Below are 19486 nucleotides of genomic sequence, written 5' to 3' on the forward strand. Positions count from 1 at the left end.
AGCCTGTTATCCGTCACACTTCACCGTCAAACTCAGATAACTGCACTGAGGGTTTCAACCGAGTGCATCACTCTTGGGGACGCTCTCTCTCTCTCTCTCTCTCTCTCTCTCTCTCTCTCTTTCCCTCTCTCCCTCTCTCTCTCTATTTTCTGTCTCTCTGTCTCTTTCTGTCTGTTTCTGTCTGTTTCTGTCTCACTCTGTCTCTCTTTCTGCTGTAAGACCTTTTAAGACATGATGGATTACAGTAACAGCAGAGGTAAACGTGTCCAAACAGCCAAAAGAAAACAAACCGATTCGGGCTCTTTTGACCAATCACGGTTGGCTTTGGCTGGTTTGAGACAGGGAATAGTCATCGCGTGGTTAACCCACCTCTACTGCTGTGAGAGATATTCCGTCTACAGCAGGACAGTCATGTCAACATGTTGAGACGTCGCAAAGCTAAAACACGACCTCAGTAGACTAGCATGGAGATGGAGACACGTCTGCATCAACCAGCTCCATCTGATCAGCTAATACCAACACATGATTCGATACTTTAGACGGCACGAAACAGATGGTAGCAGTCACAGAAATGGCAAAATGATCTGAACCAGTCTAATGCATCTTTTTAATGCAGTGAGCATGTTGAAAAGGGGCAGTACATTATGTGTATATATTCGATTCATATCTTCCTCCTCTTATAGAGATAGATTTTGGAAAAGACACTCTTTTCAGGATCATTCAGGATGAATGAGACAATCGTGTGATAATAAGGCAGCATTTCAGCAGGTCCAGGTCCAGGTCCTTAAGAAATCTTCAACAATGCAGCCATATCTGTGTCTGCCTTTCCCAGAGAGGCTTTCAGGATCCTGTAAATGCTTTGCTCGGTCTCATACTGCCACTGTCCACCCTGTGTGAGCTTGGTTTAAAGAGAGCCACCGTGCAGCACATATTAAGATGCATGATCAGGTTTACTTGGAAGTGGATGAATATATTATGTTGTTCAGAATGTGTATCTCTTTATGGTTATATTTAACAATAACAGAGACCAGACTCCTGATGGCCTTCACTGGAATATTTTACAGAGGCGTCTTTAAATGAAAAATACATATTTAATGGACCTTCCTGCAAAATAAACCTGTCTAAGATGACACCTGTGAACAGGTGTCCACAGACGTGTGGTTTATCCACACAGCTTCTGCTCACCTGTGTCCTCTTGCTGTTCCAACAATGTTCCACAATAGAAAATGAACTGGGATTAGCACAACTCAATGGTCAGTTTAGGGTGAGGGGTACTTGTAGTTTTTTAGATTTTAGCTATTGAACTGAAACTTCTCTTGCTTTTTGAAATTCCAGCGACTTCTTTGTGAGTTGCCTGTTCAGCTAAATTAATTTCTGTCTGCTAAGAACAAACCAGCCGATGGACTGGACACACTCTCCTCAGGGTTATTGTTCCCAACACAAAGCTAAAAGTCTTCTCCATTTCTTCTCCATTTACAACGGTCTTGGTGTGTGTGTGGACTGTAAACTATTTAACATGTTGACATATGAGCTTTTGGAGACCATCCAAAACTCATGTTACTCAGAACACACCCCGAGGCCCATCTCATGAAATTAGAATGGTTTTACGTAGACCAGGTAAAAAGAATGATTATTTGACCAAGTTTACTCACCAACTGGAGACATCTCTGGTACAGAGCCTTGGTAAGGTCCTTCAATAAACTGCGGAGGGTTGTCGTTGATGTCTTGTACTTTGATGATGAACTCTGAGGGTGGTTCCAGGGGTTCGTTGGTGTCCCTGTTGATGACTTGTGCCGTGAGCGTGTACTCTGCCTTCTCTTCCCGATCGAGCCTCTTCATAGCATGGATGTCTCCAGTCTTATCATTGATGGCAAAGATGGTACCTGCTCCTTCTCCAGCCAGAACATACCTGATGTTCTTGTTCCCTACATCCAAATCTGTATGGAGCTGAAAAGGAGAGAAACAGAATAGAACACTAGTGATGTTAACCCTGTTCTGAACCCTAAACATATGAAGGAATAGGGCTTGAAGTCTGCAGACTGGAGCACTGCACAGACTGGAACACTGCAGACTGGACCATTGTAGTATAGACCACTGCACACTGGAGCACTGCAGTCTGGAGCACTGCACACTGGAGCACTGCCATTGACTTCAAAATGCAAATGTTTTACTCTGATTGCTGAATTATTCAGTCTCCCATACAAAAGCAGACACTGGTTAGATTGGGTTTCCAGGCACTGGTTAGCTTAGGCTTCCCAGCTTTAAACCATTAGTGTTTGAGAGTGCATGTGACAGAAATCTCTCCCACCTGAGTTCAACCTGCTTCAACACATTAACAGCTTTCTCCTCCAGCCCCTACACCGCTATACCCTACACCCCTATACCCTTCTCCCCTATACCCTACTCCCCCTACTCTACTCCCCTATACCCTACACCCCTATACCCTGCTCCCCTATACCCAAATCTCCTATACCCTACTCCCCTATACCCTACATCCATATACCCTACACCCCTATACCCTACACCCCTATACCCTTCTCCCCTATACCATACTCCCCCAACCTATTCTCTCCTATACCCTACTCCCCCTACCCTACTCCCCTATACCCTACACCCCTATACCTTACTCCCCTATACCCTGCTCCCCTATACCCTACACCCCTATACCCTGCTCCCCTATACCCTACACCCCTACACCCTTCTCCCCTATACCATACTCCCCCAACCTATTCTCTCCTATACCCTACTCCCCCTACCCTACTCCCCTCTACCCTACACCTCTATACCTTACTCCCCTATACCCTGCTCCCTTATACCCCAATCTCCTATACCCTACTCCCCTATACCTCAATCCCCTATACCCTACTCCCCTATACCTTACTCCCCTATACCCTGCTCCCCTATACCCCAATCTCCTATACCTTACTCCCCTATACCTCACTCCCCTATACCCTACTCCCCTATACCTTACTCCACTATACCCTACTCCTCTATATCCCAATCCCTTATACCCTTCTCCCCATACCCTACTCCCTTATATCCCAATTCCCTATACTCTTCTCGCCCAAAACCCTGCTCCCCTATACTTTACTCCCCCCAACTCCCACTTCCCCATACCCTACTCCCCTAACCCCTACTCTATCCTCTATCTCCTACATTCTCCCCTAACTACTGCTCTATCCCTGACTCTCCATCCTAATGGAAAATGAAATACAAAAAGTGATTATGAGGTTTTTCAATGCCATGCATAAGCAGAAAAGACATTTGACAAGAAAATACGTATGCCAGGGCACCCACGATCACTGGCTGGGCTTTGTTGAAGGCCTTTCTCTCTGACAAGTAAAGTGGGTGTCTTTCTAACCATTACAACAGGCAGGTAAAGAACAAAAATGAAATGTGTGGAAGACACGTGTGAAGACACGATCAGAAATGGGTCAGAGGTAAACTGTCATCATGACATTTCACTGGCTGTCCATGCTGTGCAGAATTTCAAAATCAAATTCAAATTGTTAAGGAAAAAAGCTGGAACTGATAAAAAAAATTTCAAGGTAAGAGACTTCAGGGACTCCACCCCAAATAAGCGAGGAGAGCGTTTTTTTTCCTCTCGTTCCCTACCTCTTCTAAATTAGGTACAAGCTCCCGAAGGATAAGGATAAGATGGGAGGTGCAAGGGGTTGTAGGCGGATATAAAGAGGAACATTTGCAAGTCTGACAATGTACAGCAGTTGTGTGAAACATACCTCACCATTAGCATTTGTGCAGGTAACCCCACCTCACCCCACTCTCTCGCCTCCACCATCCAAACTCATCCTGTTTAGTGAACTTCTGTTCCATCTCGTGGCCTACAAATCCAGCCCAAGCAGTCAGGTGGGACTGCACCAGGAACACGGTAACAAGGTAAGTGTATAAATGTGTTTGTTGAAATCTACACATAAAAAACCCCCAAAAAATCAAAAAAACATCACAATTGTTTTGTGTTTTTCCGCAAACGTGCTGTCTCCGAGGTGCTGTTCTCAGACACTGACAAAGCACATTCAGTTAAATTGTCACATCTTGCACTTTTGTTCTTTTAATTGTGCCATCATTCCACATGAAAGATCTCTGTCATTAACACGGCAACTTCACAACAACCTGCTCCTATGAAAACCCTTAAAAGAGCCCAAATTAATGATCCGCTTTCTTCTGCTGGTGAATTTCACAGAGACCCTTTTTTTTTCAAATATTCTCCCGCCTCTCAAATCCTTTTTTTCCCCTTTACTGTAATCAATCTCATTTCTAAAAAAAAGTCAGATTTTAATTGACAAGAAAAGCATAATAATACACTGATTATTAATCAACATGGAAAACATGAAAGGCCTGATAGCTCTTTTCTTTCTGTGGCAGGTCAGTGCTTTCACAGGGCCCTGTAAACAGAGGCAGGCACTACCAGTGTCAAACTGGTGAATGATTTTTAAATATGAATGAACACTGACTGGAGACCTGTGAGGTTGCCTTGTTGGTCACTGTCCAGGTTGTCAAGGCAACAATGCCATCAGCATATTAAAAACATCTCATATTTACTGCATGTATTCCCAGTATATGATTGCTGGGGGACTTTCGCTGTAACCTTGATCACAAGGTTTTAAATAAGACCACCAATTACGAAACCTTCTACCTCCAGGTATTAGGAAGGAGAATGAGGATGAGTTGCCAGTGAGTGACACATAAATCAACCTGATCCCAAAAGTTTCCCATCAGGGAGTGTGTTCTCTATCCGCAGTTGCGTTTAAAGCACTCACGCAGGTTCATTAGTGCTCGTGTGACTCTGAGAAGCCCTGAATGTGCCGTCGAGCTCACGCGAAGCCGTTTAGCACTGCGTTGTGTCACCGTGCGCACTTGTGTGTCACCGTGCGCGCTTGTGCGAGTGCGGAGCTGAGGGGTTTAACGGCCTTCCCTCTGCACCGCTTTCCAGGAAGACGACAGAGGAGAGAAAACTTTCACTGTCAGCTCAGGGGGAAATATGTCAGTGCACGCCTGCTCCCGACAGGAGCTTTATGGCAGTTCGGGGAGCAATCAGTGGAGTTGTAATGAGACAACTCCAACCCGAACCCACCATCACCTCCGCCCCCATGCCCCACACCCACCTACAGCATTCTGAAGTAGGTTGTTAAGCTCCACGTGGCAAATGAATGATTTTGCTTCTTGCTGGGTTCTTGAAATGGTCCTCGTCACCCAGGGAGACACACTTGCGTGGGACTGAAGCTGCACCTCACGCTCAACTCCAGGTGCGATTAAGCTCCGACCAATTCACTGTCCACATGGGCTGGTAAACCTTTCCACAGTCTGACACATATACTTGCTAATGTGTGTAGACAGATGTTGAACCAATGGAGACATCATGGATCACACTGATAAAAAATAAATCAAATAAAATAAAAATACAAACAGAGCACATAATGCATCTGGATTGTTGGTACTGTAGTCATTGTGATCCTTAAAATCAGCTCTGTAATAATAAAGAGCTTTAACATTTTTGGATGAATGATTGATAAAGATCAAAACTACAACATAGCAAAAAATATTGGCTGCTGAATAAAATATTTTTTGTGCTTATATTTTCTGGACATTATTATTTTAATCAATTACCGGTGTAAAAAATCATAAATAAAAATACATCATTAGTCTTTCAGTTAGCATTGCAAATTTGCATTAAAGGCCTAAACATCTCATAAGAAAATGCGTTTTTCATGCAGAAGTCATTAACACTTCAGGTTCTAGATGTATATGAGGGGTTCTGTCATTTTCTAAGTCTTCATTTTCAGACAATATACGACAGTAGTCACAAATATAAGTGCTTAGTTATGAATGTTTTGAAGATCCTCACCAGTGACGTACACAGCTATTCTCAGCTTCCATTTCCCTTTCAACTTTGTCCAGTCAGGAAACTATTTTATCAAATAAGAGCATACGGCCTCCTCCTAAATGAGTATACCTGCACTCATTATGATCATGATAGCTTTCAGAAGCAAATAAATAAAACAGACTCGACATTGTGTTTGCAGCTACAGTTTGCTCATATATGTATGACAGAATCAACTGGCAAATTTAATGTGGACGTGATTTTCTTCAGTAATTCTCTGAAGAACAGAGCCATAGATGACTGGATAGGCATCGCTGAATTACCAGCAAGATAAAAATAACGTCACTGGCTGAATGACTGAGACAGAAGAAGACACGATAAACAATGGAAAGTGGGCACACACGTCTTTCCTGATGAACACCACACGCTGACATTCTTTTCACCTCCTACACGATTAGACGACCTGCAAATCTAATGCTGACAAGGAACTATATATATCACTATACTTCTCTCTCTCTCTCTCTCTCTATATATATATATATATATATATATATACATACATACATACATACATGCATATAGGTAAATAGGCAAATACGTTCCAGATATTTCGTTAAGAGAATCTGATCAAAGTGAATTAAAAGTTGATTTCACGAGATACAGATGGAACGTATAGCACGTGTCATTGGATAGAGGATCTGGTGATGATCCCATGTGGTTTTGGTCCAGATGGCAAAGCCCGAGTTCCTGATTCATGATTCCGTGGTCCTCTCACTTCCCATTTGCTGTGGAACAGTGAAGCACTGAATGAGGAGTGTTGGCTCTTCCCTGCTAAAACATGCAGGGCCTCTCAGTGACGTCACCAGCGTGAGCAGCACTTCAGCCTGGGCACCTTCGTTTGTGAGTCTCATCTTCTGGGGTGTTAAAATATCTCAAAAATGAAGAAGAAGAAAAAAAGAAAAGAGTTGAGCTTTATACATCTGAAATATTATATTAAACATAAAAAAACCCCCAAAAACCAGAAATATAGTAAAACACTCAAAGCGCTCAAAAAACAACCAAAGTATGATTATCTTATTAGTATGATTAACTGTACTAGCTGAGAACGGTCTGGGCGGGGATCCTAATATTCTAATGAGCATGCTTGATTGACAGCCCACTGTCATAACTGCTCAATGACAGTTGAATATAAATGCACAAGCTGTGAGAAACAGATTAATGCACCATACGTGCACAAACCTACCAACAAGTATTTTGTGAATAAGTCTGAATCTCCAGCCTGGGATTTTCTTTGTTTAGTGCTGAGGGCTGAGTGCACAGTGAATGATAGACTTTTCACGTGTTCTGCTGGGATGACAGAACTAACAGCTGACTAAGTCAATGGTGAAAAACTGCACAGACGTCACTGCAAAATTATTTAGCTTACATAAAGTTTACAAAAGCTTTAAAGTTATGAGTTAAGATTAGGGCTAAATAAATGAGTTATTTGCAGAACCTTGGACTAGTATTCATAGGACATACCGTGGATTTGTACACCTTCTGTCCAGAAGAGCAAAATGAACCCATTTAGAAGGAGAACCTGGATTTAGGCTCCCTGGGGCTTCAATGGGGCGAAGTATGTTGTCTTTATGACTGGAGCTATTTGGAGGTCATTAGTCTGTGACTGCATGGAATATGGCTCACCTGTCACTGGTCGTGTTTGTTTGTTGAGTTCTCATGCACGCAACCTCAGCTCTGTCATTAGCTATGCAAATAACCTCTCTATCTCTCTCTGGCAGCTACACGCAGACTAGTGTGTTTGTGCAGAAGGAGTAATTATTGTGCTGTTGTGAGGAGCGTCGGGCGACACTCCGCCTCTAGACTCCGTGGACAGAGGAGGTCTGTCTTAAAAGCAACACATCTCCTGCCTGCTGTCGCTTACAAGGACCTGCTGTTTGTACATGTCACATCACAGCTGAGAGGATGTGTCAACAAGCAGATCTATTGTGTGTGTGCATGTGTGTGTGTGTGTGTGTGTGTGTGTGTGTGTATGTGTGTGTGTGTGTGCACGCTTAGGCTTGTGAGTGACATTTTACAGTAGCATGACTGCTTGATCTATCAACCAAGAAGGATGGAAAATTGTATTTTTCTATATTAGCAGAGGAACACAAGCTTTGCTCATTGGCTTTCTACAGATTTCTATGGATGCCTGACAAGCCCAAGAAAGCACTATCATTTTTTTGAAGCTTTTACTTTCCACTGAGGTTGACGGTTGATTCTCAGCTCTACCCTTCGGTCGTGTGTCAACGCTACAGTGAGAGATCGGTGATGAATCCAGCCAGTGATCTGCACAGCTTCCATTCACTCAGCCGCCCTCCACCCACTTAGAAAGTAAAAATGATAGTGACTTATTTTTTAAACTCCTCAGTGTCTGAGTGCCCATCTGTGACACCGTCTTTTCAATGAATCTGAACAATACCTTCTTTAAAGGTTAGCTGAGACACAATAGGAAAGCAGGTTAGACCTCTGGAGAATTGTAGATTCGAGGAGGATGATGTGAATTAGGTGTTCTTTTTTTAACTATCCAAACCAAGGGTGAGAAAAGAGGCCCCCAGACAATTCAGCATGCTGATAAGAGCTCAGGCAAGGTTAAATGAAAATGAAGGTAAACAGATCAGTCATTCTGATAGAAAGAAGCCAAATAAGGAGGAGCACATGCCCGCACACACACACAGCATTTAGCTGACACGTTTATCCAACACGACTTACAATTACAAGTGAACACATCTTGAGTAATTGAGGGTTAAGGGTCTTGTTCAGCAGCCCTACAGTGGTAACTTGGCAGTGGGGGGACTTGAACTGGAAACCTACTGAGTAGCAGTTCAGTACCGTAACACTGAGCTACCACTGCCCATACATGAATAAACACACACACACTACTGAGTAGCAGTTCAGTACCGTAACACTGAGCTACCACTGCCCATACATGAATAAACACACACACACTACTGAGTAGCAGTTCAGTACCGTAACACTGAGCTACCACTGCCCATACATGAATAAACACCCACACACTACTGAGTAGCAGTTCAGTACCGTAACACTGAGCTACCACTGCCCATACATGAATAAACACACACACACTACTGAGTAGCAGTTCAGTACCATAACACTGAGCTACCACTGCCCATACATGAATAAACACACACACACACACACTTATGTACACACACACACACACACACACACACACATACACCAACACACACTTATGTACACACACACATACACATACTTATGTACATACACACATACACACTTATGTACATACACACATACACACACACACACACACACTCATACATACTAATGTACACGCGCACACACACACACACACACACACACACACACACACACACACACACACATACACACACACGCACACACACATACACCAACACACACTTATGTACATACACACATACACACTTATGTACATACACACATACACACACACACACTCATACATACTTATGTACACGCGCACACACACACACACACACACACATACACCAACACACACTTATGTACACACACACATACACATATTTATGTACATACACACATAGACATATTTATATACACACATACATACTAATGTACACACACACACACACACGCACACACATACATACATACTTATGTACATACACACATACATACTTATGTACACACACACACACACACACACACACATACACACACACATACAGACATATTTATATACACACATACATACAATTGTACACACATACATACTAATGTACACACACACACACACACACACACACATACAGACATATTTATATACACACATACATACTAATGTACACACACACACACACACACACATACAGACATATTTATATACACACATACATACTAATGTACACACACACACACACATACTTATGTACATACACACATACAGACATATTTATATACACACATACATACTTATGTACACACACACACACACACACACACACACACACACACACATACATACATACATACTTATGTACACACACACACACACATACTCATACATACTTATGTACAGACACACACACACACACACACACTCATGCATACTTATGTACACACTCTCACACACACACACACACACACACACACACACACACACACACACACACACTCATGCATACTTATGTACAGACACACACACACACACACACACACACACACTCATACATACTTATGTACACACACACACACACACACACACACACACTCATACATACTTATGTACACACACACACACACAAACACACACACACACACACACACACACACACACACACACACACATACATACTTATGTACAAGCACACATACACACACACACACACACACACATACATATGTACACACACACACACACACAGACATTTCTTATTTAAAACTCCCCTTCTCCTTTAATTTCAGCTGGTATGGAAATGACTGTTGATCAGTGATGTTTTAGCTCAGTTCTGAGATCTTGACACCACAGACCTGCAGAAGCAGACCTGTAGTGTTTTTACACAGGGAATGTATGTGTCCTCAAAGGCATGAGGTGAGACACTTCTGCGTGTGCAAAGATGTCACAGTGGCACACTGAATTAAGTCACTCTAGAATCTCCTCACCTCTCTCTACCTGAGGCAGCGTGGCCAGTGCAGACTGGAAGTGTGTGTGTGTGTGTGTGAAATGTATTCGCTTTGCCCCCTAATATCCTCTACAATGTGGAAAGTCTGTAAATTGGAGTTTATAAAGTGAAACTGTCTAGGTGACGTCTGTAATGAAGTCTTTTAACTCGCACAATGTTATACGCTTCAATTTCAGCTGCAAAAAAAAAAAAAAAAGTTATAATTTTTATCTTTTTTTCTCCTTTTTGGGCTAAAATATTCTGGAATTGAGCTTTTTATTGTTTTCCATCACCTTGACTTCAGAAGCAAGCAGGACCGGCAGGGCGGGTAGCGGAGAGATCTCGTGCGGGGGCAGGGGCGGTCCCTGGATGTCAAGGGACTGGGAAATGGATGCTGGCTGAGATGAGGGCAGATGGGGGCGGTCCCTGGATGTGGGCCCCGCCCCCTGCTGGCTCTTGCTGGAGGGGGAGGGGTCACGACTAAAGCACCCTCTTCACTCTCCCTCCTGCCCAATACAGCTACCGGTTCTCTAGCAGCTCCCAATATCCATTTGGTCACCTCAGAGTAAACATGAAAAATGGCTGTCTTCTGGAATGGGCCGCCACAAACCCGACATCTCACAACAGGTACAGAAGAGCTGGAGAACTGAGGGTAATGATCTGGAAAAAACAGAAACTCTGTGGTTTTCAGCTTTGTAAGACAAAGTCTCTCTTCGGATCTGTGGAAGAGTGAAAACTATCTGTCTGAAGTCTGTGCTCTCTCTCTCTCTCTCTCTCTCTCTCTCCTTCAGAGATGAAAACTAGCTGAGCAGATTTTCTTGGTAGTTCAACTTTTTAGCTGACTTTCTTTGAGCATTTTTGTTTATGGGTGACTTTACATCTGTTACTTTTCTCATCAGGAGTTCGACATCCTTAGCAAAATATACACTGTAGACTAATAACTTGTCACAATATTTTACAGTAATCATAGCATGAACTTTAAGATGGAATTAATCTTCCTATATGTTTGTTTAAAAAAAAAAATCATTCATCTCATATTCAACATTCTCTCAGGTTGTTATACACGGTTTATCCATTATATATTTTGATTTGTGGGTCACCAAGTTAGGTATCCATGGTAACGCTGCAAATAAACACATTTTTAAAAAAGGAATGCCAAGGTTAAAAATAAGCATCTACTTCCCAATGTTAAATATATTGTTTGATTTTAAATTTTACCCAGATGATGGTAAGGTTGCTTGTTATAATGAACACGATGTCAGTGCAGCGTGACGACTCGTGATGACGGGGTGTGTTCATGTTTTATTTCACAGGAGACGCTTACGAATCAGAACCGGGGTTGAGGTTGAAGAGTCACAAGTATTTAGGTCTTTTCGTAAAGAATCACTAGTATTTAGGTGTTTTTTTAATCGGTCACTAGTATTTAGGTGTTTTTTTAATAGTCACTAGTATTTAGGTGTTTTTTTTAAATCAGTCACTAGTATTCAGGTATTTTTTTAGTCACTAGTATTTAGGTGTTTGCTTGTTTTATTAGTCACTAGTATTTAGGTGTTTAAAAAATACTCGCTAGTATTTAGGTGTTTGTTTTAATTAGTCACTCATATTTAGGTGTTTCCTTTTGAAACCAAAGCATTTTTGCTGCATTACTGTGGTTTACTGTGAACATTGTCAGGGATATAACCAGCTCATCAGAACATATGTTTAATAGGAGTGAGACTTTTTTTTTCCTATTTGACACAAATAATCACAATATGGCTTTTCCCTCTACAAAGATGTAATTGCACGGAGATAGTTCGAGAAACCCCCCATATGCAGATCCACTTTGATGCTCTCTGTCCTACCAATGTGTGTTTGATTGGGGCCGTAGGAACATGGTGGGCCAATGATCAGAGGCCACCAGCATCAGACAAACTTACAGAGGCGCTTTGGCCTCTGACACCCGCTGGACCTTCATCTTTGGAGTACGTTTGGACACACACACACACACACACACACACACACACACACACACAAACACATGCACGCGTCAATGTACATAAAGTAATCTGCAGACTGATAGAAAAATGGAGCCAATAAAGTTTGTGCCTTTTATGGACAGTTGCGTGTGAGTAATTCTGCACTGATCTGCGATGATTCATGTTTTTAGGTCAAAACAAACATCTCATTAGTTGTAACAGACTTCCTTACCTCCATTTCTGCTGCTAGAGAAGAATGAGATTGCATTTGTGAGTGTAAGTGTTAGAACACAGTACACATTCACTGAGGCACTTGGCAGCATTCTGGGACTTTACAAACAACCCACAGGCCACTCAGAGCTCAGATGCATTTTTTAGGAATCCTGTCACTACAGCTTGCTGTGTCCAGCTAACGAACGCTAACAAGCTAACGGACGCTAAGGAATGCTAATGACCGCTAATGAGCTAACAAATGCTAATGAGCCATCCCTTTCAATGCTGGGGGAAAACGTTCAATAGTTATAATATTTTTTAATATATATATTCAATACAAAGAATATCTTAATTCAGTTTAAAATGCAGTGGTAAGCGTACGCACTCTTAGCAGCACAGAGAGTTTATCTACGGAGTGAAGTCCAAAAATGTCTACTCCATACACACGGCCCACATATGGCCGTGATCTGGTGCCCTTTGCCACACTGATCCAATCTTGCAGAGCTCCTCACTTAGCCAGCAGGGCCGGGGGGGGGCATGGACAGGCTGGAAACGTGTTGATCACAGATGGTGCACCTCCCAGCCCGCGCATATCAGAGCAGAGGAGCGAAGGCAGCCGTCCCACGTCCCTGACGAATGGGACGCGGAAGACATCCGTCTGCTGTGACAGTGATGCAGACAGAGTCCCCAGGCAAGGATAACGTCTGTTTCAGCGGAGCGACGAGGAGGTGAGGAAGTCAGTCTATGGTTCCCCTCCCTCTTCCTCTCTCTCTTTCTCTCTCCTCTTCCTCTCTCTCCATCACTTGCTTTCAGCCATTTAGTGATGCTTGGACAATGTGGATACTACAGAGTGGAAGGAGAAATCTCTCAGCTGTCAATCAAATCCAGTCATGTGGGGGGGAAAGAGAAGAAGAGAACCACCTTCCCTCCCTCTCCCTCTCTCTCTCTCTCTCTCTCTCTCTCTCTCTCTCTCTCTCTCTCTCTCTCTCTCTGTCTCTCTCTCTCTCTCTCTCTCTCCTTAAACATGTATCTATCCAGATGTGGAATGGAACCTGTAGTGACTGTTTCATGATCTGCTCCGACCGGGCTCAAACCTAAGCCCTGAGTGTGGTTAGGACACAACACCCATGTTGGCACGCAATCCTTCTGCTGGAGACCTCAGATACTGGACAGAAACCCTCTAATGATCAGGAGCATCGCAGGAGAGCTTCAGCTTTGAACTCATTTCTGTTTACGTGTGTGTATATGGACAGAAAATAATAAGCATGTTGTTATAATTTTATGTCTGATAATAAATAATAAAAGCAGTGTTCCATAATTATCTTATAGGTGCTACCTCCCTAAAAAAGAAAGAAAGAAAGAAAGAAAGAAAGAGAGAGAGAAAGAGAGAGCGAGAGAGAGAGAGATAGAGAGAGAGAGAGAGAGAGAGAGAGAGCATGAAAGCATATTACTTGTTTTGAACTTCATTAGAATCTTTGGAACATAAAGACAAAACCTAAACCAAACATAAAACACCCACCCACACCCACACCAACACACACACACACACACACCCCACACACACACCCTCACCCACACCCCCCCCACACACACACCCACACACACACCCACACCCACACACCCACCCCCACACCCACACCCACACACACACACACACCCACACACACAAAACCCAAAAAAACAATGAAAATATGTTGCCTGGAGAATTTAAGATTTGCCAATTTACAAGCAGCCCTCCAAGAAATCAAAGTTTGTCGCCAATTTGCACTTGTGGGGATATCTTGGGGGCCATGTCTGTTTGGGAAGAACCCAAAAAGAACACTGAACACACACTGTACACGCATGCCAGCTTTGTAGATCACTTTTTTGTTTCTGATGTTCATTCATTACCATCTACAAATGGTAGTTTAATCCAGAGAGCAGTGAAAGCTGCAGACCCCATAAATCCCTGCAGACATTCGCCTCCCCCCACATTGGCCCACACTTTTCAATTTGGTGTGGAGAAGAAAAGGGGGCTTGAAGTGAAACACTGGCGCTTAGGCACATAACGTTACATCTATTCTACTTTGTTCTGGCCTTTTGGGAGCAACAGCAGGGCGGCTATGTCAGCTATCCATGCATACTTTCTCCACCAGACTTTCTTCACCAGACTACGGCTGCTGTAATTGTGTTTTGTGGTGCCTGATTCCCTTTCAGAGGTTTCGTGTCCACAGAATGATGAAGAAAAATGAAACTCTGTTGGTGGGATTTGATTCTGTGGAGGGATTCGACTCTGTTGGAGAGATTCAAATCTTGGTTTGAAAATGGTGCTACATAACCACTGCATCCCTTGTTTTTCATGCTGTTGCCTTGTGTGACCGGACTGGTTTAGAGGGAGAGAGAGAGAGAGGGAGAGGGAGAGAGACAGGGAGAGAGAGAGAGAGAGAGAGGGAGAGAGAGAGGGAGAGAGAGAGAGAGAGAGAGAGAGAGAGAGAGAAAGAGAGAGAGGGAGAGACGGAGAGAGAGAGAGAGAGAGAGAGAGAGAGAGAGAGAGAGAGATGGGGAGATAGATAGAGAGGGAGAGAGAGAGAGGGAGAGACTGAGAGAGAGAGAGAGGGGGAGAGAGGGAGAGAGAGAGAGAAAGAGAGAGGGAGAGAGAGTTAGAGAGACGCTTCCAATTAAGACCTTTGCTAGCAAAAAAATCTAAATCAAAACTATGGTGTGTGACGGCAGGTCATGTTTCAGATAATAAGGGTCATAATGTTGAGGATGGCTGGGAAGGAACACAGCAGAATTATATCAGTTATTTATTAATTAGTTATTGCCGCTGTCCTTTTAAAAAGCAAAAGGTTTCAGGACCCTGACGGTCCCAGATGGACCACCGCCACCACTGCAACCACTAACACCACCACCACCAACACCACCAACACCACAATCACTGACACTACAACCACTAACACCACCACCACCAACACCACAATCACTAACACCACCACCACCAACACCACAATCACTAACACTACAACCACTAACACCACCACCACCACCACAATCATTAACACTACAACCACTAACACCACCACCACCACCACCACCACCACAACCACTAACACTACAACCACTAACACCACCACCACCAACACCACAATCATTAACACTACAACCACTACCACCACCACCACCTCAATCACTAACACTACAACCACTAACACCACCACCACCACCACCTCAATCACTAACACTACAACCACTAACACCACCACCACCACCACCACCACCACAATCACTAACACTACAACCACTAACACCACCAACACCAACACCACAATCACTAACACTACAACCACTAACACCACCACCACCACCACCACCTCAATCACTAACACCACCACCACCAACACCACAATCACTAACACTACAACCACTAACACCACCACCACCACCACCACCTCAATCACTAACACTACAACCACTAACACCACCACCACCAGCACCACAATCACTAACACTGCAACCACTAACACCACCACCACCACAATCACTAACACTACAACCACTAACACCACCACCACCAACACCACAATCATTAACACTACAACCACTACCACCACCACCACCACCACCACCACCACCTCAATCACTAACACTACAACCACTAACACCACCACCACCACCACCTCAATCACTAACACTACAACCACTAACACCACCACCACCAACACCACAATCACTAACACTGCAACCACTACCACCACCAACACCAACACCACAATCACTAACACTACAACCACTAACACCACCACCACCACCACCTCAATCACTAACACTACAACCACTAACACCACCAACACCAACACCACAATCACTAACACTACAACCACTAACACCACCAACACCACCACTACCACCACTAACACTACAACCACTAACACCACCACCACTACTGCTTCTACCACCAGCCACTGCTACCACACATAGGGGGACTGGGATCTTTGAGAGAGATGTTCAGTTCAATGGCATGTGGTTCCTTATGTATACAAAACCTAAGGATTAGATATGGCACATTTATATTTTCAAACATTCTGCTTTCTGAACTTGAATACACAATTGGTGTCCTGGGGCTTCTCTTCTCTCACCGTAATTTGCTGCATATTTTGAATAAAGATTCACGCGTCACCCAGTTTATTCTGTGTGTAGTTAATGTACGGGTGTGTCCCCAGCCTCCACTGTCTCCTATAATAAATCGCTCGGCGTCTCCCTTCACTTCTATATTACACGTTTCCTTTATATTTCCATTTTCATTATTCATGCAAGTTCAGTAATGACTACGGTACATCATATAAAGAAATCCTGTCTCACTGGTGCTGTTTGTATCGTGGATGAAGAATTATGGGATAAGTCTGCCTCTAAGATTTATTAGCCAATTTATTGATTTATTTTTCTTTTTTTAAAAATGACTCTTCCACTTTAAACACATGTATGTTCGATACGATGTGTCTGGGCTTTCTGTGGCACCAGCGCAAGTTTAAGACTAAAGATTAAAGTTTAAGATTAAAAACCTCTGCAATATACATGAGAATAAAAATATTACATATATTCCCCTAATGAATTTGACAGCCATGCAAGATTTGAAAGTTTACGTTCACTTAGCTCTCACACACACACTCACACACACACACACACACACACATACATACACACACACCATGGGAGCAGCGGGGGTGTTGGGATTTTGTTTAACCGAGTAAACATATGGTAGCTGTGACATGTCCAGGTGTGTACAACACAAACTTTCTCTGTCCAATTATGGAATAGTCAGAAGCTGTCGACCGTGACTCTGTTTGCATCTCATAAAATCATTTCACTGAATATTACCCTGTCGATAACTAATTACCTGCTCGTTAACTTGCTTGCCAAAAGCCAGATCTTTAGAGGAGCACTGGATTACAGAGCTCATGTGCAGCGAGACGGGTAGGAGGGAAGTCAGAGACGAGGGCATTGATGTCGTCTGGGGCAGGCGCGCCAACCAGGCGGGCGTGAAGCCGGAGCTACAGGTGTGCCAACCAGGCGGGCGTGAAGATGGAGCTACAGGTGTGCCAACCAGGCTGATGGTGATCACATCCCTGGTCCCCCATCCTGTGAGGGATGGTTGGGCCAAACCCGCCTCGCTCGGCTGGCTCCTGTGTGCGGCTGCGTGCGTGTGGGCCGCATTAGCCTAAGATGGAGTGCATGCTGCTCCATCAGGCATCCCCAGATAATTCAGCGCATCTCAGCCACGTTTACTTAACATGCAGGATCCGGTCTGCGCGATTTGCTCTAATCAGCTGATAAGACGGAAGCCCTTTCACCGGTCCCTGGAGGCCTAAACCCGAAACTCCTAATGGTCATTAGTAGTAATTATGGTCCCTAACTGGCACATCCAGCCCAGTTGTCCAGAGTAACAAGTCGAGTTCCTGGCCCCTGTCACAGGCTACGTAGCCTGCATCTCCACAGCGAAGCGCTCCAGGACGCAAGCTTATCACCCTCCGCTACACTCCAGGCCAAGATAAAAGGCAAGTTAACTTTCCGGTGGGATGAACTGCAAAACATCGGAGAACATTGCCAGTTATTTGAGCCCACCACAGGATCGTGGCTGCAATTATGTGTGAGAGTGAATGAGTGCATGTGCGTGCGCGTGCGTGTGCGTGCGCGTGCGTGTGTGTGTGTGTGTGTGTGTGTTTAAAACGTATCCAAATCTTCCTTCTCTCCCTTTATCCTTGTGCAGACCTGTGCGGGGACATTGGGCTATGATCCAGTGGTCATGTGATTGTGAGACTTTATTTTGGATGATGGAGGCATTTTTCTTACCTTAGATGAAAGTGTTTGCAAAGTAAGTTTGCCCTTCCCTACCTCTCTCCTGCCCCCCCTCGCTCTCTGACTCGCTCTCTGACTCCCTCTCTGACTCGCTCTCTGACTCCCTCTCTGTCTCCGTGCAGACGAGGTGTCTCTAACCTGCTCCCCAGAGAATGGCCTGCAGTGACTGATCCTTATCGACCCACGCACAGCCAGTCGCGGGACAGAGGGACCCAGTAACATATGCACGGATGTCTCCAGCAACCTCTCCTCCTCTCCTCTCCTCCCCTCTCTCTCTCCTCCCCTCTTCTCTCTCTCCTCTCCTCTCCTCTCCTCCTCTCCTCTACTCCCCTCTCTCTCCTCCCCTCTTCTCTCCTCTTCTCCTCCTCTCCTCTCCTCCTCTCCTCTCCTCCCCTCTCTCTCTCCTCCCCTCTTCTCTCCTCTTCTCCTCCTCTCCTCTCCTCCTCTCCTCCCCTCCCCTCTCTCTCTCCTCCCCTCTTCTCTCTCTCCTCTCCTCTCCTCTCCTCTTCTCCTCCTCTCCTCTCCTTCCCTCTCTTTCTCTCTCTCCCCCCTTCTCTCCTCTTATCACTTCAGTATATCCTATCCATCCCTGCTCTTCAGACAGCCAAGCAGTAGGCCAGATTAAAGGGCACAGATTAAAGGGCACAGATTAAAGTGTACAGATTAAAGGGTACGGGCATCACAGAGACGCTGGTCTGCATAAGCAAAGCGGCTGGCAAAAACAGGAAGGGTCATAGTTTTTTAGTCTCATAGTCTTCTTTTTTATTGCATGCTGTGGTATTAAAGGTGTGTGTCTTGATGTCTAATACAAACATGACCAGATTAACTAAACTGTACAACATTCAATAAACGAATTACCCAGCATTCAGCCTGGTTTAGTGGACCCCAGCGGTAAATCTCCATAGCTCTGCTAGCATCTTATCGACTGCTTCTCACTGCTAACAGACAGCTGAATGCAACAT

General features: G+C 44.1%; 1 protein-coding gene across 2 annotated transcripts in view; it reads right to left on the reverse strand.

Annotated features, from left to right (window-relative positions):
* The window catches only part of cdh8 (cadherin 8), a 77243-nt gene that overhangs the window by 41161 nt on the left and 16596 nt on the right, over positions 1-19486 (reverse strand). For both annotated transcript variants that reach the window (XM_027024386.2, XM_027024385.2), the window contains exon 3: positions 1653-1947. In XM_027024386.2, the coding sequence (XP_026880187.2) occupies positions 1653-1947 (295 nt within the window). The remainder of the gene's footprint in view (positions 1-1652; positions 1948-19486) is intronic.

The sequence above is a fragment of the Electrophorus electricus genome, chromosome 21, assembly GCF_013358815.1.
Source record: "Electrophorus electricus isolate fEleEle1 chromosome 21, fEleEle1.pri, whole genome shotgun sequence".
Taxonomy (NCBI): domain Eukaryota; kingdom Metazoa; phylum Chordata; class Actinopteri; order Gymnotiformes; family Gymnotidae; genus Electrophorus; species Electrophorus electricus.